This window comes from Triturus cristatus, chromosome 6 (genome assembly GCF_964204655.1).
Source record: "Triturus cristatus chromosome 6, aTriCri1.1, whole genome shotgun sequence".
Taxonomy (NCBI): Eukaryota; Metazoa; Chordata; class Amphibia; order Caudata; family Salamandridae; genus Triturus; species Triturus cristatus.
Window position 1 is genome coordinate 1,265,638,883 of NC_140589.1, and position 25,094 is coordinate 1,265,663,976.

The following is a 25,094-nucleotide window of genomic DNA, read 5'->3' on the forward strand; positions in this document are numbered from 1 at the left end:
GTTTCTTATAGAAACTAACAGTTAAATATAGAAAAAATTGAAAATGAGTTGAAAAAAACAGCCTTTTGTGTCAATGTTTTCACCTGTAACTTCTTCTAATTATGACAGCTCTTTGAAAGCAATATACCGTTACATCCGCTGGACCTTCCTGGTTGTGGAGATATATAGGACTTGTAGGTTCACCAAGAACCTGACAAATCCATAGTCATAAACTGAGCAGCAATTTGCAATGTTTTTTTATTATGTTCCGGGTATATAGCAATTATTGTGGGAAAATGTATACATGGAAAAATCGGTATGAAAGACACCTATGTATTTCTGAAATGGGAACAAATTAAAGAGTTTAGAAACAGTACATATTTGCACATTTTCGAAATTGGGAATACTCATACTAGCATGAGAATTATCGCTCATTTTTCAAAATAACTTTTTTTACACAATGTCTTTCATTTGGAAGGCAGAAATGCATCAAAAATCAATAGGTAATAACAATTGCTTTACAAATCTGAATTACCCTAAGTCTCCCGATAAAAATGGTACCTCACTTTTGTGGGTAGGGATAGTGCTCATGACAGGAAATGGCTCAAAACCCAACGTGAACACACCACATTTTCACAATGAAAATGTACCCTTTTTTTGCGAAGTGTCTAGCTGTAGTTTTTTAACACTAGCTCTGCCGGCACCTAGGGAAACGTAGCAAACCTATACATTTTTGAAAACTAGACACCCAGGGGAATCCAGGATGAGGTGACTTGACTGCCTCCCACAAGGGTCTGTTACCCAGAATCCCTTGCAAACCTAAAATTTTTTCAAAAAAACACATTTTCCCCACATTTTTGTGGTGGAAAGTTCTGGAATCAGCGTGGATCCACAAATTTCCACCCACCCCGCGTTCCCCAAAGTCTTACGAGAAAAATGGTCCCTCACTTGTGCGGGTCGGCCTAGTGCCCGCGACAGGAAATGGCGCAAAACGCAATGTGGTCACACCTCCATTTCGCAGTGAAAAATTACCCTTTTTTGGCAAAGTGCCTAGCTGTCGTTTTTTAACCATAGGTCTGCCGGCACCTAGGGAAACCTAGGGAAACCTACCAAACTCACACATTTGTGAAAACTAGACACCCGGGGACTTCCAGGGAGGTATAGCTTGCGTGGATCCCCCAATGTTTCCTTACCCAGAATCCCCTGCAGCTCCCCAACATAAAAAAAAAAACCCGGGTGGACTAGTGGTCCTATAAAAAAACAAACCGGCCGATCTGGCCCTCAGGGTGGCAGAAACCGCCAAATTAATGCTCACCAAATGGGAGCAACCCTTGCCCAAGGGGCCACGCCCCACAAAAAATCCCTGATGGTCTAGTGGGCCCAATTTTAAAAAAAACATGTTGATCGGCCCCCTGTGGGATAGACACAGCCACAAATATTGACCCCAAAGGAGAGTGACCCTTGCCCAATGGGTCACTCTCCACAAATAACTCTTCTGGTGGCCTAGTGGGCCCTACATTAAACAGTGCAGTCGGTCTCGCCTTTGGGACCTTATATGTACTTAGCTATGCAGCACATTAGCCGGCACCCTGAAACATCTGCTGTTGTTTGACATGGAGGGAAAGTAAGCACCAAACTGCGTGGCACGCCAAGTATTGGAACACACAGGGAGAAATATTGCCTTTCAGCGGGAAATGGTATAGTCCAAAGCTCTGTTTATAATATAAAATCTGGGCCTTCGGTGGTCATATCACTGAAAATTCGCGCGCTGACGTCATTGATGACTCGGAGGGGGGGGGCGGGGGGGGCAGGGAAAGGTCTTCCCCTGCCTTCCCCAGTTACGAAACCCAGATCGACTGCCACGGGGGAGCGCCAGTGCTTCCCCCGTGGTTGGGTGTCATGACGAGCTGGACTCGTCATGAGCACACGACGACTGTGTGCCATGACGAGTCCAGCTCGTCATGAGCACACAAAGGGTTAAAGAAATGTGGCTTGGCGATATTTCAGACCTGTCCAGAGAGAGCCTTAAATAAAATCAGCTTTTTAACAGGAAGGCAAGGAAGACGACGTCTTTGAGGAGTGACATGCGTTTGCCTTTGTAATCCAAAGGTCAGGAGAATGGGGGGTTTTCTGAATCATTTGTAATTTCTCACTATGTTTTTACTAGCTCAAACAAAGACTGTTGCAATAATCAAGCCTGGAAATTATCAGCAAATAAGACTTGCTTCAAGCATTATTACTGAAGCAAAGCAGATTGTCACTGTGGAAACACAAATTCTTTACTGTTGTACTGGGAGTTGGAGGAGGTCCCAGCTCAGCTGACCACCCAGTAGAGTTCTATTCCATTTTGAATTTTCCAATCACAAGCATCTTGGTCTTGTCCAAGTTAAGTTTAGAACGTTATTATGCATCCACTTGTTCACCGTTGAGGGACTACATCTGAAATGTTCTTGCTTTTATTCCATAGTTAGTCCAGATAAATTAAAGGTTATCTGTGTATATCATGAAGATGTAGCCCAAGGAGCGTATCAGCTGAGCCACACAGATATTTAAAAGTCTATGGCTGAACTCCACAATGTTTCTCTAGTTTGCCTCAGAACAGGAGGGTGCTACTTTCATCAGTTGTTTCCACTATTTATTTTCTTCAAAGATAGAATGAGAGCCAATTTTATGTCAAATCTCTGAAATCCATCATACTAAGCCTACTAAATAGGATCCTGTGAGGCATAGTGTGGACGTTGGCAAACAGATCTAAAAGAATCAGGGCTGCACAGTGTGTGGGTGGGCTGTTCAGTGAAGCATGCCTGCAACTATATCTAGGGCCCACACCATGCTATAGGAGGCTATAAAACGTGATTGTACATGGTCAAGAATAGATTCTTTTTTTAAGAACCTTCATGAAACATGGAAGTAGTGAAATGTACCTGTAATTACTAGATATGTTGGGGTATACCGTTCTGAAGTAGACAGTTTCTGATGGATATCTGCCTGTGGATTCCTCACCTTTTGAATACCACCTGCGCCAGCATTCCGCGGAAATTCTTTTCCTAGCTCTCCCACGTCGACAAGGACGTCCTAATAGCACAGCTCGCGACTCTGTATGATGTCATCAGAGCCATAAGAAGACCTTGTCGGCGTGCTGACGTCCATTCTCTTTCTTCCGCGGCGTCAACGCGTTAAAGTTTTTTCTAGGAATTCTCCACTTTCTTGATTATTACGTTGTTTCTTCGAAATATTTCAGATACGGCTACTTCTAAAAAGTCTGGATTCAATCCCTGCAGGGAGTGTGGCGGTCATATGTCGATGACTGATCCCCACGATGATTGCCTTTGGTGTTTGTCTTCCGACGGCGTCGAAGGGTGTCAGTGCTGCAGGAAAATGAATCCTAAAGCTTTAAAGGAACGTGAGGCAAAGCTCTTCATGGCTAAAGCGAAGAAGGAGAAGAGTTATCGAAAATGTTCGAAGTCATCGACTTCGTACACTTCAAAATCAAAGAAGCACAAGAAGTCGAAGGAAAGGCATAGTTCTCTGCGTCGTTCTTCGAAGTGCAAGGCATCGAGGTCTCCTTCACCGGCTCAGCGACTTCGGAGAAAAGACTGTTTCTCCATCACCTTCTCCTTCTCCGTAGGCGACTCCGATTCACTCACCTGCTCCGAGGTCGCCGGTGTCGAGGGGCTCTTCGACGCCTAAAGGTACTGTGATGCCCTGGAGGTCGTCTCTGATGCCCAGGGAGTCTTCTCCTGTTCATGTGACTTCGCCTGTGTGGGCGCCGTCTCCACCGGTTATCGCAGCTTCCAGTTCGGCCTCAGATGGAACCTGTTCAGGAAGGTCCGGATCCTTATACTCCTTTTTCTGGCCCTGGAACGGATCCTACGCATTTTTTAGAAGCGATGTTTGGCATGTTTTCCAGGGCCTCCCATCCTACTGGTGCGCCTTTGGGACTCTTGGGGCTATTGGCCTTTAATTTGGGTGTGCCTCATCAATACGCCCAGGAGCCTTTCATGCCGACGACTCTGGCTTGGCATTTTCCATCGCTGAGGTCTTCCACTCCGAATTCTCAGACTCCATCTGTTGTCGAGACGGCACCACCTCGGATTCGATCGGCGCCGAGGCTTGATCCCGAAGGGCCTCCTTCGACGCCGTCGTCACCGACGCCGCATCTGGCGCTGCGGATGCGGATTCTGAAGCAGCGCTCTAGAAGGGATGCGCAGAGACTGCTTGAAGAGGAAGAATATAGGCAAGAACAGGAGGAGGGAGAGATTGTCGATTCTGACGAATTTGAAGGCCTACAGGAGGCCAGTGGGTTGGATACTTCCCCAGAATGGTATCTCTCCTCTCCAAAGGCTGGGATTTCACTGGATGTTGCTCCTTATCATGTAGTCGTAAGGAAAGCAGCTGAGTTGCTTGACCTGCAATTACCTTCAGCTGAGATCAAATCTAACATTCTGACTGAGGTTCTTAATACATCTTCTTCAGTATCTGAGCCTCTTCTGCACTTCAATGAGGCTTTGACAGAACCTATTTTAGAAGTTTGGCGAAGACCCTTGACTGCTCCAGCCGTTTCCAGGTCTATTGCGAGGAGGTACAAGCCAGCTCCTGGGGATCCTGCTTTTCTGTCTTCTCATCCATCACCTGAAAGGTTGGTGGTCCAAGCTTCTTGCTCCAAACAGTCATCTGGTTCCTTTCTTACCATTCCGTGGGGATAGGGATTCTAAAAAGATGAAGCAGGCGGCTAAAGTATTTTCATCTGCAAGTATGGCATTGAAATCCACTAATGCTGCCTGCTTACTTGGAAGATATATCCATGCTCTTACGGACTCTGTTAAATAGCCAGCCCCAAAGCTACCTGCGGATGATCGGGTTAATTTCCTTGTGGCACTTTCTGACTTCAGGCTGCTGCCCGTCAAGTTATACAGTCAGGTTTGGATACGGCTGACTCGGTGGCCCGAGTAATGGGATCTTCTGTGGCAACAAGGAGACATGCTTGGCTAAGATCATCTGGATTTTCTCCTGAAGATAAGGCAACCCTGTTGGATTTGCCCTTTGATGGTACGAGACTGTTTGGCACTAAGGCTGACTCTGCTTTACAACGCTTTAAAGATAGAGCGACTGCAAGATTTCTTGGCCTTCAAATGCAGTCTAGAAGGTACAGCTACAAGCAGTATTTAGGTTTTGGAAGGGCAGCTTCCTTTCGTGGCCGCCAGCAACCTCAACAGAGTCAACAGCAGCAGAACCCTTTGTACAAATCGTACAGGGGTACAAATAGAGGCCTTTTTCGAGGAGCCGCTCGGCAGCAGTCCTCCTCTTCTCCTCCCCCCACCGTTGGTGCCACAGGGAAGCAGATCTAGATCCCCCATCTTAGAGCATGTTGGTCCTGTAGGAGGTCGGGTGTCCCACTTTCTATAAGATTGGAAATCAATTGGTTCAGACCGTTGGGTTTTGAATCTTGTAGAGAATTGGTACACCCTCCCTTTTTTAGAGTTTCTTCCTCGTTACCCTCTTCGTCAGGGTTGGTGTTCAGAGGACAACTTGCTGCTTTTGCAGCAGGAGGCTCTTGCCTTTCCTACAGAATGGTGCGATAGAGGTGTTTCCAGAGCAGGAAAGGTGTCAGGGGTGCTACTCCCGGTATTTCCGGATTCCCAAAAAGGACGGTTGATTGAGGCCGATCCTGGACCTCAGGATTTTGAATCTTTACCTGAGACAAGAAAAGTTCAAAATGTTGACCTTGGCTCAGGTTCTTCTCGCGCTGCAACCGGAAGACTGGATGGTGTCCATCGATCTGCAGGATGCGTATTGTCATCTTCCCAGCCTGAAGTCGCAACGAAAGTATCTCCGTTTCACGGTAGCATCGCAACACTACCAGTTTGCGGTCCTCCCGTTCGGTCTGACTTCCGCACCTCGAGTCTTTACAAAGTGATGGCGGTGGTAGCGGCACATCTCAGAAGGTCATGAATTCCTATTTTCCCCTATCTGGACGACTGGCTGTTGAAGGCAGAGTCTCCAGATTTGGTGTTGCGCCACTTGCAAGCAACAATGCAACTGTTGTTTAACTTGGGTTTCTCGATAAATGTACCCAAATCTCACCTGGTGCCTTCTCAGCGCAGCCTGTTCATAGGGCAATACTGGACACTACTGTGTGTCGGGCATTCCCGCCTCCCCAGAGGATTCTCGACATTCAGGAGATGATTCCTTCGTTTCACAATGGAGCGGTTATTCCAGTCCTGAAGGTTCTACGTCTGCTCGGTCTGTTTCTTCCTGCATACTGTTGGTCAGTCATGCACGCTGGCACATGAGGGCACTCCAGTGGTGCCTCCGTATGCAGGGGTATCTCAACAACGGAGATCTCGGGGAGAAGGTTAGAATCTCAGCAGAGTTGACTTGGTGGGGTGTGCAGGGAAACCTGCCTCAGGGAAAGGCCTTTCACCCTCCTCCACCGGTGCGAAAATTGATCACGGATGCCTCCACTCTAGGGTGGGATGCTTATCTGGGGGATCTGGAGGTCGAAGGTCTTTGGTTTCCAGAGGAAAGTTTGCTTCACATCAACCTTCTGGAATTGCGGGTGATACATTTGGCACTAAAGGCGTTACTTCCTTCCCTTTGCGGTCAACCAGTTCTAGTACTGACGCACAACACTACCGCGATGTGGTACATCAACAAACGGAGTTGTAGGGTCGTATCGTCTGTCAAGAGGGTCTGCGACTCTGGTCCTGGGCTCAGGGCCATCAGATTTGTGTGTTTGCAAATCATCTAGCTGGTGTGCTGAGTGTTCGTGCAGACACTCTCAGTCGGCCGGTCACGAGTGGCGGCTTCATCCGGAGGTGTTTCATTACATCTTCAAGATGTGGGGGTCTCCTCGGATAGACCTGTTTGCCACTCACGAGAACACGCACTGCCCGTTGTTCTGCAGTCTCCAGTATCCGATGCGGCGAGCGATGGGGGACACGTTTCAATTGGATTGGGGCTCGTAACTCCTTTACGAGTTTCCTCCCATACCCTTGATTCCTCAGGTTCTGAGGAAGATTCGCCAAGACCGGGCCCAAGTTATAGTGATCACTGTGGATTGGCCAAGAAGGGTGTGGTACACAGATCCTCTTCACCTCTCATTGCACCCTCCAATCTGTCTCCCTTTCAGGGCAGACCACCTCTCGCAATCGCAGGGGCAGGTTCTTCACCGCCAGAGCCTGGACCTTCATGCCTGGAGATTGAACAGGGCAATCTGAGTTTGTTCTCTCTCCCTCCGGATGAGGTGGATGTCATTTATCATCCAGGAGGCGCTCCACCAAATCTGTGTGTTCTTCCAGGTAGTCCAAATTTGTAAAATGGTGTGGAGAGAGGTCCATTGATCCTTTGAAGTCACGCTGATGTGTTAAGTTTTTCCCTTTCCTTGGCCCAGCAGGGTTGCACTGTGGCTACAGTTAAAGGTTATTTATCGGCTTTGTCTGCTTTTATTTGTTTTCCGTATCAGCCGTCTTTATTCAAATCTCGGGTTGTTATGAGGTTCATTAAGGGCCTTACAAATAAGTTTCCTCCCACTCCTTTCATTATGCCTCAGTGGGATTTGAATCTTGTTCTTACATTTTCTAATGGGTTCTCCGTTTGAGCCTCTTCATTTTTTTTTTTTGTTGAAACATTTTTTATTGTTTTCATACACAACAATACAACAACCAGCTCTCAATCCCCGCCCAGTCAGGAAATACCCCACATATACCAGCATTTCCACTCAGCTGTCCCACCCGGCCCCCGCCCCCCACCCTCTGTCAGTGTGCCGTTTGAGCCTCTTCATAGTTGTCCTTTGAGGCATCTCTCTTTTAAGACAGTTTTCTTGATTACAATTACCTCGGTCAGGAGAGTAAGTGAGCTTCAAGTTCTTAGTTCTAAACCTCCATTCTTGACCATTCATGCAGATAAGTTGTTTCTTAGAACCAGGGCTGCTTTACTTCCTAAGGTGGTTACTCCTTTCCATTTGGGACAGTCAATTACCTTACCTACCTTCTATCCTCCCCCCTCACCCTTCCAAGGAGGAGGAGCGACTTCATCACTTGAACCCAAAGAGGGCGGTCAGTTTTTATCTGGTTAGGACCAGGGAATTAAGGCTGGATGATCAGCTCTTCATGGGCTTCATTGGTCGGATGAAAAGAAGAGCTGTACTCAAGCAAACTCTTTCCAGATGCATTATCTTGTGTATCAAAATCTGCTACGCTCTAGCCAAGAAAGACCCGCCTGAAGGTATCGGAGCTCATTCTACCAGAGCTAAGTCATCTGCTTCTGCTTTGGCTAGAGGTGTTTCTGTTTTTGATATTTGTAAGGCAGCAACGTGGGCCTCCCTCCACACCTTTGCAAAGCATTACCGCTTAGATTCGGAGGTTAGGATGGACGGATATTTTGCTGGTTCTGTTCTACAAGATTTTTTGGTCTAGTCAGGTGGACACCCTCCTCTGGGAGAGGTACAGCTTTGGGATTCTATTCAAAAGGTGAGGAATCCACAGGCAGATGTATCCATCAGAAGAACAAGGTTTGAGGCATATGAGCTGCAGAATTCATACTTTTGCATAGATCGCCATCTAGTGTTGGGCACGGATGTTTGCACTTGTCTTGGAAGAAGTCTTTTGTAGTCACAAGATAGGTGGCTCCTCCCTTGGACGATAGTGCGCATGGGCATCGACTCCATCCTCAGATTGTTTTTTTCCGCCATCGGGTTTGGATGCAACTTCAGCACTCCGGTTTGGTACCGTGTTTCCCAAAACTTTTCGATGCGCAACCCATCGCAACCTTGACGGTATTGTTTTCGTTCGCGTGCCTTTCGACGCGCTAACTCTAATACTTGATTCCGGTCATTGACGCGGACCGCTGAGCCTATCGACGCCATTCGGGCCTATGGCTAATGGAAGGACTCGATTCAAAAAATGCCCCGAGTGGGGAGCTAAATTCCCACACAGCGACCAACACAAGGTCTGCAACCTTTGTCTCTCGCCCGAACATGAAGAAAAAGATTTCAAAGCCTCCGCCTCCTTCCGGTCCAAGAAGACTATCCTTGATCACCGGGCTCGCTGACACATTATGGCGCAACAGGCTGCACCGGTGCCAGAAGACATCTTCGATGAAGGCCCCGATGTTCGAGATGCAGAGGATTCGGAGGATCTCGACATTGTATCCGAAGCAGATGACTCCGAAGCAGATGACCACATCACTCCAGGTCAACGAGTGAGTACAACTGCCCCTGCCCCAACCCCATCCGAAAAAAAGAAGGCTCCGGTCAAGACTTCGCCTGAAGGCCTTAGTCGCGACCGTAAGAAAACTTCAGTAGCCCCGCCTCTGAGCCTGGCTCCAAAGACAAAGGAGAAGACTTCCGGTGGCTCGGGACCGAGCAAGCTGCACGTCGGTGCCGAAAGCGGGAACACATCCTACTCCTGCTGTCTCCCAAAAGACTTCGGCACCAAGCACGACGGCACCGAAAGAACAAAAGGCCTCTGGTCCGAAGACACCTCAAACCTTCAGATCCGAAAAAGATTTCGGACTCGACACCGAAGCCGAAGGACACAAAACCCCCTTCTAAGGCTCCAGAGCAGAAATCTAAACCACGCTCTGAACCGAAAAAATTGGCGCCGAAAGCAGGCGCCAACGAGGAAGAACTGTTTCTACCAGATCCCATTGATCCGTAACAGAAAGCACTGCATGTTGACCCTAAAACAGGCCATATTGTCAGTATCCCGAAGAACAAGAGGAAATTGGACACCCCACACATTCCTGAGGTGCCTGTGAAGAAAAGAGACTGTGCAACTTCACCATTAAGACCCTCTTCTCCTGTTCTACCTACTAAGCCTTTCTCTCCTCCAAAGTCTCCCATACTTCCTCCATACTCACCACCACCACAGGATGATGATGACCTAGGGTGTGGGGGTGGACATAATGACCCTTTCAATGATCCAGATGATGACACTAACATACCACAGGACGCATGGGACGACTTCAATGACCCTGTAGATCCTCCAGACCTTCCTGATCCAGATGCATACCCAACAAGGCCATCTCCCCCAGATGACAACATTGGTTTTAGTCAGCTCACTGATAGGCCTGCCCAATATCATGGCGTTCAAATGCATTCAGACCCCACAGAGGAAGACTTCCTGGTAGAAACTAGTGCACAGTCACAAAAGACAGTACAAACATTACCCATGCTGAAAGGTGTCATCAAACATGCTCCAGACGTCTTCAAAGATCCTTTCAGGACCAGGATTCTAAATCCTCGGATTGATAAAAAATATAAACCCGCCCTTAATGATCCCACCTACATTAATGGCCAACTCCCCTTATCTTCCCTGGTAGTGACCAATGCTAGGAAGCGTGCCAACTCTCAGACCTCTGGTGATGCTTCACCTCCAGAAAAAGACTCTAAATTACTAGACGCTTCAGGCAAACGAGTTGCCTCCCATGAAGCTAATCACTGGAGGATAACTAATGCACAAGCATTACTTGCCAGATACGATAGGATAGGGCTCACTACAACGAGCTTGAGGGCCTAATGCAGCATTTGCCTGACCAATACAAGGCCAAAGCCAATGATTTGATTCATGAGGGCAAGTTAATAACAGATGCATCCATTAAATGTGCCCTCGATGCAGCAGACACTGCATCTAGATCACAACACTAGTGTGTTATTACGAAGGCATGCATGGTTGCGCATTTCTGGGTTCAAACAAGAAGTGCAGTCTACTATCCTGAATCAGCCGTTCAATCAGGAACAACTTTATTGCCCCGCTGTAGACACAGCCTTAGAGAAAATGAAAAAAGACACTGAGACTGCAAAATCTATGGTAGCATTACAGTCTCCATCTACACGAGGCTCCTTTAGTCACCTTTTATAGGGGCGCATCCAAGAACATCAGCACAGACGCTGCTTCCTCCTCCTACAAAAGTCCCATACGCACAGCCCACAACAAGGTTCTCCCATTTGGAGTAACCACAGCACCCAGGGTCTTCACAAAGTGTCTTGCAGTAGTAGCCGCACACTTGCGAAGACTGCAGATCCATGTGTTTCCATACCTGGACGACTGGTTGATAAAAGCCAAGTCACACAGTCAGTGAGTTCATCACACTCACCAAACAATTCAGCTGCTACACCACTTGGGGTTCACAATAAACCACGCCAAGTCACATCTACAGCCTTCCTACCTACATCAGTATCTAGGGGCCACAATAGACGCTTCCAAAGCTCTAGCATACCCCAATCCAGCCAAGATAGCCAGTATGCAAACCCTCATCACAAAATGTCAACCATAACACTCCCTTCCAGCTCGAGTGTTTGTGCAGCTCATAGGAATGATAGCCTCTTGCATTTTCATAGTACATTTGTCATTGTTTAGAGTACCCACTATCAAAGCCTTTATGGTAGACCTTAAAAGGATAATTCCTCCCACACTGCAACCTTCTCCGGTGTGGAACCTAAACATTGTCCTTACTAGGCTCATGGGTCCCCCATTTGAGTCTTTACACACATGTGAACTGCTGTTCCTTACATGGAAAGTAGCTTTCCTTGTCGCAATCACCTCTCTCAGGAGAGTAAGTGAGATCCAGGCTTTAACCATACAAGAACCTTTCTTATAAATACATCATAACAAGGTGGTTCTTAGAACAAATCCTAAATTCCTTCCCAAAGTAATCTCTGCTTTCCATCTTAATCTGTAGAGTTACCAGTGTTTTCCAAAACCCACATTCTGTAGCAGAGAGCTCTTCACACACTTGACGTAAAAAGAGCTTTACTTTATTACATTGACAGGACTAAACCTTTTAGAAAGGTAAACAAACTGTTTGTAGCTTTCTTTCCACCTCATAGAAGACACCCTGTCTCCAAAGCTGGAATTGCCAGGTGGATAGTCCAATGCATTCAAATATGCTACCAGAAGGCAAAAAGCACATTAACAATTCCCCCTAGAGCGCACTCAACACGCAGGCTAGGGGCTTCCATGGCATTCTTAGGAAACATTCCCCTAGAAGACATTTGTAAAGCAGCGTCATGGTCTACTACACACATCTTCACCAAACACTATTGTGTAGACGTGCAGGCGAAGCAAAAGGCTTCTGTAGGCCAGGCTGTTCTTAAGACACTTTTCCAAACCACTGCAACAAATACAGGTGATCACCGCTAGGGGAGACACCGCTGTACAGTCTATGCAAAAGTATGAATTCTGTAGCTCATAGGCCTCGAACGGAAAATGCTACTTACCAGTATGCATCTGTTCCTGGCATGTAGAGCTGCAGAATATCATACGCCCACCCGCCTCCCATGAACCTGTATCTGTTCCAGTGTTATCTTACTTAGATACATTCACATGCACATCTTTTCTGTTTCTTACAAACTCCATCATTTCCCATCATGGTGAAAAACAATCTGAGGATGGAGTCAATGCCCATGCGCACTATCGTCCAAGGGAGGAGTCACTTATCTCGTGACTACAAAAGACTTCTTCCAAGACAACAAGAAGGTGCAAACATCTGAGCCCAACACCAGATGGCGATCTATGCAAAAGTATGATATTCTGCAGCTCTAAATGCCAAGATCAGATGCATACTCGTAAGTAGCATTTTCCTTACATGCCTTCGGTAACACTTTTTCTGGTGGATACAGTATCTACCTGTGGATTCTTCACTGTCCCGCCCGCCTCCCCGTTGTCCACCTGTTTCTACCAAAAATGCGTTAACTGTTTGATATGAATGTTTTTAATATTTCTTTTTCATGGTTATGCTTTAATAGTGGAAATTGCTTGGTCTGTTGCCATTTTTCCATCCTATTATTAGTTATGCTATGTGTGCTTGTATTTGTATATATATTTTGTATACTGTGTATACGTGTGAAAATGTGTCGGTCCGCCCGTTTTCCTCGAAGGCATGGGAAAAATGGGTGGAACTGATGTCAGTACGCCGACGAGGTCTTCTTATGGCTCCAATGACGGCATACAGTGTCCCGAGTGGAGCCGTGCTATTATGACGTCCTTGTCGACGTGGGAGAGCTAGGAAAAGAATTTTCGCGGAATGCTGGCGCAGGGGGTATTCAAAAGGTGAGGAATCCACAGACAGAGACTGTATCCACCTGAAAAAGCGTTACCGAAGGTAAGTAACTTTTTCGATTATTGGAGTACTTTAAGCGTTCTTGTGGGCACCACACCATCTAAGACAGGAGCCAGTCAAATGCAAATTAATCTTGGTGCTACTCCAGTAAGAACAGTCCAGCGCCTGCTTCCATCCCAGGTCCCCAGTGAACACGAAGATAAGCAATTCCAGACTATTTTGATCTATTTGGGCCTTATCAGTAAGTGCCAGCTGGAGTCCAAAAATATAGTCAGCACCGGCCCAGGTTTAGGCATAATTATTGCATATAGGACTTCAAACTGATGTAAACAAAAAAGTGATGGGTGTGGAATGCTTGAATTAATCTCAACCACTGGTAATTACTCTGGGCTACATTCCAGTCAGTTTTTCTTAGGTAATTACATTGTGTAATATAACGCCCTAAGTGGCTATGGGTATGCCCAGACATGTTTTCCTTGCTCACTGCGCCACAGAATCCAAAATGTACCTCATTGATGAGGCCTAATAAGGCAGAAAACCTTTGTGGTTACTTGTGTTCTCTTATGGGTGGCGCCTTGCCTGGCAGTTCGGGATAGACGTTTCCAATGAGGACCATGCTCACTACTTATTTGAATAAGGTGGGCCTCTGTCTAGAGTGGCGCAGTGGGTGGAAAACAATGGGTTGGAATGATTCCCAGTGGTCTAGACTGTTTTTATGCACTTCTCTTGTGTATTCAACATGGAATGAGGACCTTAGTGGTTTTATCTGTACTTCTGTACTTCTTTCAGGGCCTCCTCACTTGCACACATATTTACGACTTTATTATCAGTGTATTTTTCTTTTAAATTCTAAGTTCACCTAGGACGTTGTGACACAGGACTCATTGTTTTTTTGTGGTGAAGCATAAATGCTGCAACAACATTAAAATCAAACATCAAAATACCATCAAAATCAGATATGCTTTTATTTTATTGTTCTGCATAACCCTGCTGAATTATACTTACAATGTGGGTCTTCTTACAGATTGGTTTCTACAATGCAGTTGCCATTCCCTGCTACACAACCCTCACACAGATCTTCCCTCCTGCTCGGCCTCTCCTCCAGGCATGCAGGTAAGCATCGGCGACTCTTCCCACCTCACAAGTTGTGTTTACATTTCTATTTCGGAACTGGTTCCAAAGTAAATTATGATCCATGTTGTGTGCTCAAAGACACCCCAGCACTGTAACAACCGAGTCTGATCCACGTAGACTACAGGAATTTTCATTAAAATGCTACATATGCTTTTCTTCTGCATATGTAAATTCCCTTTGTGTAGTTTTCTGTTTAATTGGATTAAAGCTCCCATTTTCCTTGAAAAGAAACTTTGTTTACTGATTACTAAAAAAAAAACAAATTGAGAAATGTATTCGGACCTTCTTGTGAGGAAATTATGACTAGGGTTTTGTAAAATGTTTGTATTTTGCTTTCACGTAATTGCTCAAAATTTCAGAAACTGATGTGCATTTACGTGCAATTGTGAGAAAGGCACAAAGATTTTGCACTATATTTGAGCACAAAATGCATCCTTGCGTGACAATCCATTTAAACAAAGCACCACAGACAGTCACATTCTGTTCTCTGTAAACTTTGTTTTTCTGTAAATTTGTACAGCAAATGGTGCATAGTTATGTAAAGTGGTGTAATTTTGGGAATTTTGGTTAACAATTGTAACGTAATATCAATTTCAGTCTGGCGTATAGGCAACCCCCATTCAGCATGTGAACCAATCCTTATGTTTCTGGTGAAATAACACTCAAGAAGTAAAAATAAAATACAACGTTGAAAGACTATTTTTCACAATAATATGGAAAGTTGGCCTACCCATGACGATGTCTGAATTTAATGCACTTGTGCACTCGGTAGACCATTTGGTCCAGAAAAAAACAGGCCTATTCATGGGTGTGTCAGAATTTGGTGCTTCTGGCAGGATGGGAAAAACGATGCATTGATGATCTATGCATTTTGACAGAGACTTATAGCCGTGGATTCCTCACATTTGTAATATTCCCCAGGCGCCAGACTGGATCTGGAAACTATTCAGTAGTACCTCTGCGCGCCAGTAGTTGACACTGTGCGGCTTTGCACCCACACATGTGCAGAGGCTATGTAGGTATCACTCCTGATCATTAACATCAGTTCCTTTCTTTCCCTGCCTCCTTGCGCAGATCCACAGCTTCATCTCTTCGCTCAAAGACCCTTTACCTCAATATTGTTTCTAAATCTCCAACAGTGTATAGGATGTGTCCCCCTAAAACAACAAGGTTTTAGTCCCTATAGTGACATTCTGATGGATACATCTGCCAGTGGATTCCTCACCTTGTGAATATCCTCTGCGCCAGCAACATTCGGAAACTTTTGTAGCAGTCCACGCCGATGAGGTCGAAGATGACGACACAGACACGGCTCCGCTCGCGACTCCGCTTACGTCACCGGCTCCATAAGAAGACCTCGTGGGCGTGATGACGTCAGTTCCCTTTTTTCCGCGCCGTCGACGCCAACGGATTTCGGGAATCTCTATCTGTAGCTTCACTGTTACTTTGTGTTTCTACTGGATTTCTCTGTTCCTTTTTCGAGAAAATGTCGACAAAGAAATCGGGCTTCAAGCCCTGTCGTGAATGTGGAAAACATATGTCGATCACGGATCCACATGACGACTGCGTATGATGTTTATCATCTGACCATGATGTGGATGGATGCTCTTGCTGTCGCAAGATGAGCTCCAAGGCTCTCAAGGAAAGGGAGGCAAAACTTTTCATCGCAAGGATGAAAAAGGAGAAGAGAGGAAGGAGGAAGTCGAGAACGAGGTCGAGGTCATGATCGAGGTCGGCGTCGAAGTCGACTTCGGGGCATGCTTCGAGATCCAAGAAGCACAAAAAGAAGAGGAGACCTACTTCTCGACGTCACTCTGACAAGAGTTCGGCTCCAAAGTCGAAGTCGCCTACTCGACGCCGTAAGGACTCTGTGTCTCCTTCACCCGTTCCAGATTCGCCTGCTGGTCCTTCTTCTCCAGTGAATTCGCCGGTTCATTCTCCGGCGCCGGCTCCATCTCCGACGCTGGTTCCATCCCCGGCTTCGTCTCCGGCTCCGTCCCCGGCGGAGGAGTTTCAAGTACCGGGTGAGCCTTTGTTACCACAAATTTCACCGTTGACGCCGGTTGGCCCGAGTCCGGTGATGCCAGATCAGTACCCTGCGTTCCCTGGACCGGGTCAGGACGACACGCATTATTTAAATGCTATGTACGGGGTGTTTTCGAGAGCCATGTACTCCACTGGTGCACCTTCGGGTCCGATGGGTCCCATGTCCTTCAGTTTGCGGGTGCCTCAAGCCTATCCATAGGCCCCCTTCATGCCATTTTTTCCGACCTTGTTCGACGCCAGCTGCTCCTGTGGATCCACGTTCGACGCCGGCTCCGGCTCCGGCGCCGTCGGATTCGAACACAGCACCGCCGACGCCGCTTGTTCGAATCCGGTCCAGGAGGGAAGCTCAAAGGGTGCTTGATGAGCGAAGGTACCTTCTGGAAGAAGCAGAAGAAGGAGAGCTTGTGGAGTCTGACGTTTTTGAAGAGCTAAAGGAGGCTAGTGGATTGGATTTGTCTCCTGAGTGGGAAATTACTCCACCTTCCGATGAACCCTCGAAGGATGTGGCTCCATATCATGCAGTCATTAGGAAGGCAGCTGAATTGTTAGATCTTCAGTTGCCTACTACTGAATTTAAATCAAATATTCTAACGGAGGTACTGCATTCTCCTCCTACAGTTTCAGAGCCATCATTGCCTTTTAATGAGGCCATTATAGATCCTGTGATGGAGGTGTGGCGTAAGCCTTTTTGTGCTCCTGCAGTTTCTAAGACAGTTGCTAGGAGGTATAGGGCAGCTCCAGGGGACCCTGAGTTCTTAACATCACATCCATCTCCTGAGAGCCTGGTGGTTCAGGCTGCTTGTTCAGGAAAATCTAAGGGTGCTTTTCCTCAGGTTCAAAGTGACAGAGAGGCTAAAAAGTTAGATCAGTAGGCCAAAAAGGTCTTTTCATCGGCCAGCATGGCCCTTAAATCAACAAATGCCACTTGCCTTTTGGGACGCTATATTCATGCGCTCATGGACTCTGCAAAGAACCTGGCGCCAAAACTATCTGAGGAGGATAGGGTTGGCTTTAATGAGGTCTTGACGGATGCCCAGGCAGCAGCACGTCAGGTGATACAAAGTGGACTGGACAGGGCGGATTCGGTGGCAAGAGTCATGGGGTCTTCTGTTGCCACTAGCAGGGGTGCGTGGCTGAAGTCTTCTGAGTTTTCCCCGGATGTACAGTCAACACTGTTGGACTTGCCATTTGATGGCTCTGGATTGTTTGGCAAAAAGGTGGATGCTGCTCTTGAACGTTTTAAGGAAAGCAAGGCTACGGCTAAGTCTTTGGGCCTTCAAGGGGATCGTTTAAAAGATACAGGGGTTTCTAAAGGGCAACCTTTCGTTCCTACAGGCACAAGGGAGATCTCAGGGAGTCTGTGAGGATCTCCGGAGAAGCTGCGGCAGATCTGTCTTGGTGGAGTGTGGAGGGCAATCTATCCCAAGGAAAGCCCTTCCATCTACCTCCATCGGTGGCCACAGTGATAACGGATGCATCCACTTTAGGGTGAGGTGCGCATCTGGGGAATCTGGAGATCAAAGGATTTTGGTCTCCAGAGGAAAGGTTGCTTCACATCAACCTTCAGGAATTGCGGGCGATTCGTTTGGCACTCAAGGCCTTCCTCCCTTCCCTTCGCGGTCCGTCTGTTCAAGTCCTGACGGACAACACTACCGCGATGTGGTATGTCAACAAGCAGGGAGGAGTGGGGTCTCTTTGTCTCTGCAGAGAGGCTCTGCGTCTATGGTCCTGGGCTCAGGACCATCAGATTTGTCTGATGGCAAATCATCTGGCCGGGGTGCTGAACGTACGTGCGGACAGTCTCAGTCGGCAGTTCTCTGCCGACCACGAGTGGAAGCTCCATCCGGAGGTGGTTCGTCACGTCTATCGGACGTGGGGGACTCCTCGGATAGACCTATTCGCCACCCGCGAGAATGCGCACTGCCCGTCATTCTGCAGTCTCCAGTATCGGATGCAGAGAGCGTTGGGGGACGCGTTTCAGTTGAGTTGGGGCTCACGACTCCATTACGCGTTTCCCCCCCATACCCTTGATTCCTCGGGTTCTGAGGAAGATTCGCCAAGACCGGGCCCAAGTCATTTTGATCGCCCCGGATTGGCCAAAAAGGGTGTGGTACACAGATCTTCTCTTCCAGGGGATCCTCCTCAAAGTCATAAGCATTAGAATATTCCCGCCCATGGGCGGGACCCCGGAAACACTAAATTATATGTGCCCCACATATATATATATATATATATATATATATATATATATATATATATATATATATATATATATATATATATATATATATATATATATATATATATATATATATATATATATATATATATATATATATATATATATATATATATATATATATATATATATATATATATATATATATATATATATATATATATATATATATATTATTTATTTATTTATATATTACCTACTGGCGGTCGCCAGTAGGTAGTTATAGTTAGGACCACGTTTCCATAGGAAATCCGCAACATTCTATTTTGAATAACTTTGGCGCCGGTCGACGAATCCTCGCGCATTTTTCAAAATAGGTGGGGCGCTACGCTCCGCTCCTACCCAGAAAGTCTCGGGGGGATTCGTCAAGCGGGGGCTGAGATAAAAGGGGGGGTCCCAAAACGCATTTTTCCATAGGACCTTTAGACACAGCTACAGCCCGAACGGCTGAACAGAATTACTTGAAATTTGGCAGAGAGGTAGTCCTCAGGTCAAGGAAGTGCCTTTTGTAGGTTTGGTGTAAATCTGTTCAGTAGATTCTGAGAAAATAGCCTTTAAACCAATATATATATCTGAGCCAGCTTACGGTGCGCTTACGGTGCGCTTACCGTACGCGTACGGTGGCGTGCGCGAGCGCGATTCCGATTGGCTGTTAGATCTTAGTAAACATTCGATTCGGTCGAAACCAGGAAGCGGCGGCCGCCATTTTCTCTCTCGCTCTCTGAGTTGGGCAGCAAAAACGAAGCCCAAAAATGTGTAAAGAGGCAGTTTCTTGAGATCCTAACCACCCAGGATTGATATAGGGGTCCCCAAACAAGCCCCAAGGCCCAAAAAAAAATTTTGTTTTTTTCGGAAATTCGACGATTACGCTTACCGTAAAAAAAATTTGTAAAAAAAAATTATCCACATTCTCCCCACCCCGTGTGCAAATGGTGCCCGCAGGGCAACATTTGTGCATGGCCTATCACAACTATGAAATTAACAAAAAATACATTTCACAAAGATGCGCATAATATGTCCCCCATGTGCGCACGGTGCGCGAAGCGCATCGTGCGTACATGGCCCATCCCGCATAACGTGGGCACGCGGTGCGCACAGCGCACCGCGTGACCACCGTGCGTGCACGGCACTAACTGCGTAAAGTGGGCGCGCGGTGCGCGAAGCGCACCGTGCGCGCACGGAACGAACTGCGTTAACTGGGCGCGCACGCCACGAATGGCGTAAAGTAACTTAGCATTTAAAAAAACGTACAAATTCACTGAAAAAACCATAGGTTTCACACACGTTATAGTTAGGAATTAGCATTTAAAAAACCTTGCAAATTCACTGAAAAAACCATAGGTTTCATACATGTTATAGTTAGCTGTACATTTCACTCGTAAAAAACCAATGAAATTCCCCCGTTATAGTTAGTGCAGGCAACTATAACTCACGCGACCGCAATCTTCTGCTGATGACATATGTGTCTTTATGAAAAAAAAATATTTGTAATATATGTATAGCTAAAATTTAATGGAAGAAGACAGGGGCAAATAAGTGTCTAAATACAGTATTAGCATCAGCAGAGGATTGCGGTCGCGTGAGTTATAGTTGCCTGCACTAACTATAATGGGGGAATTTCATTGGTTTTTTACGAGTGAAATGTACAGCTAACTATAACATGTATTAAACCTATGGTTTTTTCAGTGAATTTGCAAGGTTTTTTAAATGCTAATTCCTAACTATAACGTGTGTGAAACCTATGGTTTTTTCAGTGAATATATATATATATATATATATATATCTCAAAACAAGCAATTGCAGCCTACCAAACACCAGAGCTGAATCATGCCATAAGGAATTTCTACCATACATGAAAAACATGCATTAGAAACAGGAGAAACAATAGCAAAACTTGTTTAGAAACTGTTTTAATGCTCAACAAACAGTAGAAATCCTCACAAATCACTGAAAGCACAGGAAGCTCCCAGGCTGCATTGCAAACACCCAGTCCAAAAAGACTGAAAAGCTAACTTGTAGCTGCATAGCAATAAACTGACACTGTGCCTTTAAGGCACACCTGACCCCCAGCTTCCCATCATGCCTCAGGGGTGACAGGTCAGTTGTTCTTTCCGGCTCCTTCAGGAAGGATCCTGGCAACACAGCTCCACTCTTTTCTGATTTTTGTCAGAAAATATTTTCACTTTTCACAACTTTTATTCCTTACTTCGACGTCTTTCATTAGTTAAAGTAAGAAGCTGTCTTTTTTGACAGGTTTGGGCATTTTTTAATATCTTAAAATGCCATCTCTTTTTGACCCTTGCCCTTCTGCCAAGACTGATTCTCATAGGGTCTGTATCCTTTGTCTACCGGAGGACCATGATCCTACGACCTGCCCTCACTGCCAGGACCTGTCCAGAAGAACTTTGAAGGACAGGGAAAGAATTTGCCTGTATGGCCTGGCAGGTAAACCATCTAGAGGAAGATCTCCGGTAAGGAAGGGCTCCAAGAGGTCTAGAACGTCTTCTAGAAGCAAGTCCTCGCGTCCTTCTGCTTCAGCGTCGGGCTCGGCGCTGAAAAAAGATCTTCAGGTGGGTCATATTTCCAAGAAAAGACCTTCGACAGCGGGCTCGCCGTTGAGAAAAGGTACGTCGTCGAGGTCGAAGACTCGTCCGCCATCGTCAACCCGGCGACGATCGGCGTCGAGAAACAAGACCCCTCCGCCGTCGTCAACCCGGCGACGATCGGCATCGAGAGACAAGACCCCTCCGCCGTCGTCAACCCGGCGTCGAGGAGCAGAGACCCTCCTCCGTCGTCAACCCGGCGACGATCGGCGTCGAGGAGCAGAGACCCTCCGCCGTCGTCAACCCGGCGATGATCGGCATCGAGGAGTCACCCCTCCGTCGTCGAGGGCAGGCTCACTTCTGTCGTCGCAGTTCCACCAGCAATCGACGTCGAGAGCGAAGACTCCTCCGCCATCGTCAACCAGGCGACGATCGGCGTCGAGGATGAGGTCTCTGTCGTTGTCTCGACAGCGTTCGGCTTCAAGGGCGAGAAATACCCCTCTGCCGTCGTCGAGAGAGACAGTCCCTCCGTCGTCTGATTCACATCGCCGTTCGACGTCGAGGCAACATTCTTCGCCTGCTCATTGGCACAGGTCGCCGTCGACACGGCGTTCGACGTCGAGCAGATGAGAGGCCCGACAAGCAGGAAGGCAGGAGCCCAGATCGACGTCGAGAACACGCTCGACGTCGAGACAGGCCTCGGTGAGGTCTGAGGATGGATCAGTGGTCCTAGTGACGGAGTCAGCTTCGCGCCATTCGTCCTCACACTCATCCAAGGGGGCTTCTCCAAGGTCAGCTACTCCGCAAGGTCTCTCACGGAGAGAAGTTGCTAGCCATGTCCGCAGGTCTCCTTCAAGACAACGCGAGACCACTTCTGCGGTTCCACTGTCGCCCAGATGGCTGCTGCCCATACGTCACTGGCAGGACTCGGGGGCGACAAGGAGGATGCATGAGTATGCCAGTCTGGCGCATAGATCTCCGCTTCAAAGATTGGTGGACGAAGTAGACCGAGTGAGTCCTCCCAGGCAAGCACGAGAGAAGTCGCCCTAGGTCGCGCTCCCCCAGGCGAGAAGATCGTGCAGTCAGATCACGGGCCCGTGATCCTCGACGAGGTAGAAGAACACCATCTACTTCCTCGACTTCCTCCACCCGGTCCTCAAAGAGGGATTACTTCCCCACGCTATCGGACAGCCCTGTGTCCAGGGTCTCACCCATAAACGATATCAACACATACCATGAGGTTCTGCAGAGGGGTGCGTAGAAACTCAACATTGAGATGTCAGTCCCGCAAGTCACGACAACGGTGATTTTCGAGACTCTGCAACAGAAGACTGCGTCTTGACCGCTGCTTCCATTGGTTCCTGGGATCCTGGAACCTGTCATGGACACCTTCTTAACTCCAGCAACCATCAAGGCGGTGCCGGCTCGCATTCTTAAGAAATATAAGCCGGCTACCTCTGATCCGGTCTTTGTTAAGATGGACCCTCCTGCAGACTCGGTAATAGTAGCGGCGGCAAGAAAGACTCGCGCAGTATCGTCATCTTATTCGGTCCCACCAGATAAAGAGAGCAGAGCTCAGGACTCGTGGGGTCGCAAAGCCTGCACGTCGGCGGCTGCATCCCTTAAGGTCTCCAGCGCGGCTGCGCTGCTCGGCCGTTATGACAGAGCTCTCTGGGACTCTTTGGAGCGGTTCAAATCCAAGCTCCCAAAGGAGGACCAAAAGGATTTCGAGGAGATAGTCACTGAGGGATCCTTGGTGGCTAATCAGACGATTAGCACGGCGGCGATTAGCATGGAGTATGCGCCAGGAGATCGTCCTGGTTGAGACTAACAGGGCTGAAACCAGATGCGCAGCAGAGAATCTTTACCCTTCCATTCTCTGGCTCTTCTCTCTTCGGCAAGCATGCGGATGAAGAGATGGGTCGCATGAAGACCGAGTTGGACACCCTCAAGGCGGTTGGGTTGGAGAAAAAGGAGTTCAGATGCCGCTACAGACCCAACCAGCGCAAGGGGCCTTAACAGAGGGTTCAAACCCCTCAGTGGTCCCAGAATAAGGCCCAGGGAAAGTCCAACAGAGGTAGAGGGGGCCACCAACAGCAGTCCTCTACCACGGCGAGAGCAGGAGGGAAGTCATGAGCAGTGGCTTCCTCTGCCGCCGTTGCCCACTCCAGTGGGAGGAAGTGCTTCACAACATCTGGCAGAGTGGGACAGCATCACAAAAGATCGCTGGGTGCTGAATATACTGCGCAATGGATATGCGCTTCTTTTCCGTGCGCTTCCAAAGGACATACCACCAAAAAAGTCCCGTCCTCACCAGTTACAACTGCTTCGAAAGGAGGTGAGGGCCCTTCTTCAAAAGCAGGCTATCGAAAAGGTTCCACCTTCTCAAATTGGAAAGGGAGTTTACTCCCCGTACTTTCTGGTCCCCAAAAAAGATCAGGAGCTCAAATTTCAGCCGATCCTGGACCTTCGTCTTCTGAACAAGGTCATAGTCAAGGAGAAGCTTCGCATGTTGGCACTTCATCAAATATGTCCACATCTGCAAGTAGGGGATTGGATGTGTTCGGTGGACCTCCAAGATGCGTACTTCCACATTTCCATTGCAAAGCGTCATCGCAAGTACCTGCGGTTTGTGGTCGGCCACAAGCATTATCAATACAAGGTCCTGCCCTTTGGGCTCAAGTCGGCTCCGCGAGTCTTCACCAAATGCATGGCAGTGGTGGCAGCTTTTCTTCACAGAAAAGGTCTCTTTGTCTACCCATACTTAGACGACTGGCTGCTGAAAGGTCCATCCCAGCAGCAGGTGAGGCAAGACTTCCAGATCTGTCTGCAACAGTTACACAATCTCGGCCTTCATGTCAACATGGAGAAGTCAGTGCAGCAGCCCACCCAAACCATCCACTACCTTGGCTCCGTTCTGGACACAAGCGTGGGAAGAGCGTATCCTTCAGAGGAGAGACTGTCCTCAATGAAACGGAAGTGCAGGCTCCTGCTCCCGGTGCAGAACCCGTCAGTCCGGCAGGTGGCATCCCTGCTGGGATCCATGGCGTCCTGCATCTTTCTCATCCCCATTGCACGGCTGAGGTTGCGGCCTTTGCAACAAACTCTGGAGGACCAGTGGGATCAGTCAACAGGTCGCTGGGAAGATCAGATATGTCTCTCCCAGGTGGCGAGATCCTCCCTCACATGGTGGACTCAGCAGCGGAATCTGATGGTGGGAGTCCCTTTTCGCCAGCCACTTCCAGTGCAATCGGTGGTGACAGACGCATCTCTGCAAGGCTGGGGTACAAAAGGGGGTGGTGATAGACGGAGCAAAATAATGATGGATTAAACCCAGATCTGTGACTGGGGGTGAATGTTTTGCCATTGTGCAACATTCCGTCCATCATCTTGTGTGTTTTGCTGTTCACCCTATGTGGGATGGGTATGCCCAGACGTGGGTCCCGTGCTCACTACGCCACTGGAATCAAGCTATCCTGGCTGATGACGGCTGATAGCCAGAAACCGGTCCTAGGATTCTTGGTTCCGGTCCAAGGAAGACATGGCTTGGCAGTTCGGGCTGGACTGTTCCCATGAGGCACAGGGTCAAGACTGATTTGCATATGGCCATGTCTGAACTGGGGTGGCGTGGTGAGCAAAATAACGATGGATTAAACCCAGATCTGTGACTGGGGGTGAATGTTTTGCCATTGTGCAACATTCCGTCCATCATCTTGTGTATTTTGCTGTTCACCCTATGTGGGAAGGGTATGCCCAGACGTGGGTCCCGTGCTCACTACGCCACTGGAATCAAGCTATCCTGGCTGATGACGGCTGATAGCCAGAACCCGGTCCTAGGATGCTTGATTCCGGTCCAAGGAAGACATGGCTTGGCAGTTCGGGCTGGACTGTTCCCATGAGGCACAGGGTGAAGACTGATTTGCATATGGCCATGTCTGAACTGGGGTGGCGTGGTGAGCAAAATAACGATGGATTAAACCCAGATCTGTGACTGGGGGTGAATGTTTTGTCATTGTGCAACATTCCGTCCATCATCTTGTGTGTTTTGCTCTGCAAGGCTGGGGGGCACACATGGGGTGCCTTCAGATACA

At 47.7% G+C, this 25,094-nt stretch overlaps 1 protein-coding gene across 2 annotated transcripts in view; it reads left to right on the forward strand.

The window, feature by feature from the left end:
- PDE10A (phosphodiesterase 10A) overlaps positions 1-25,094 on the forward strand; it is a 1,160,934-nt gene that overhangs the window by 1,080,091 nt on the left and 55,749 nt on the right. For both annotated transcript variants that reach the window (XM_085612212.1, XM_085612213.1), the window contains exon 21: positions 14,066-14,154. In XM_085612212.1, coding sequence (XP_085468338.1) covers positions 14,066-14,154 — 89 coding nt within the window. The remainder of the gene's footprint in view (positions 1-14,065; positions 14,155-25,094) is intronic.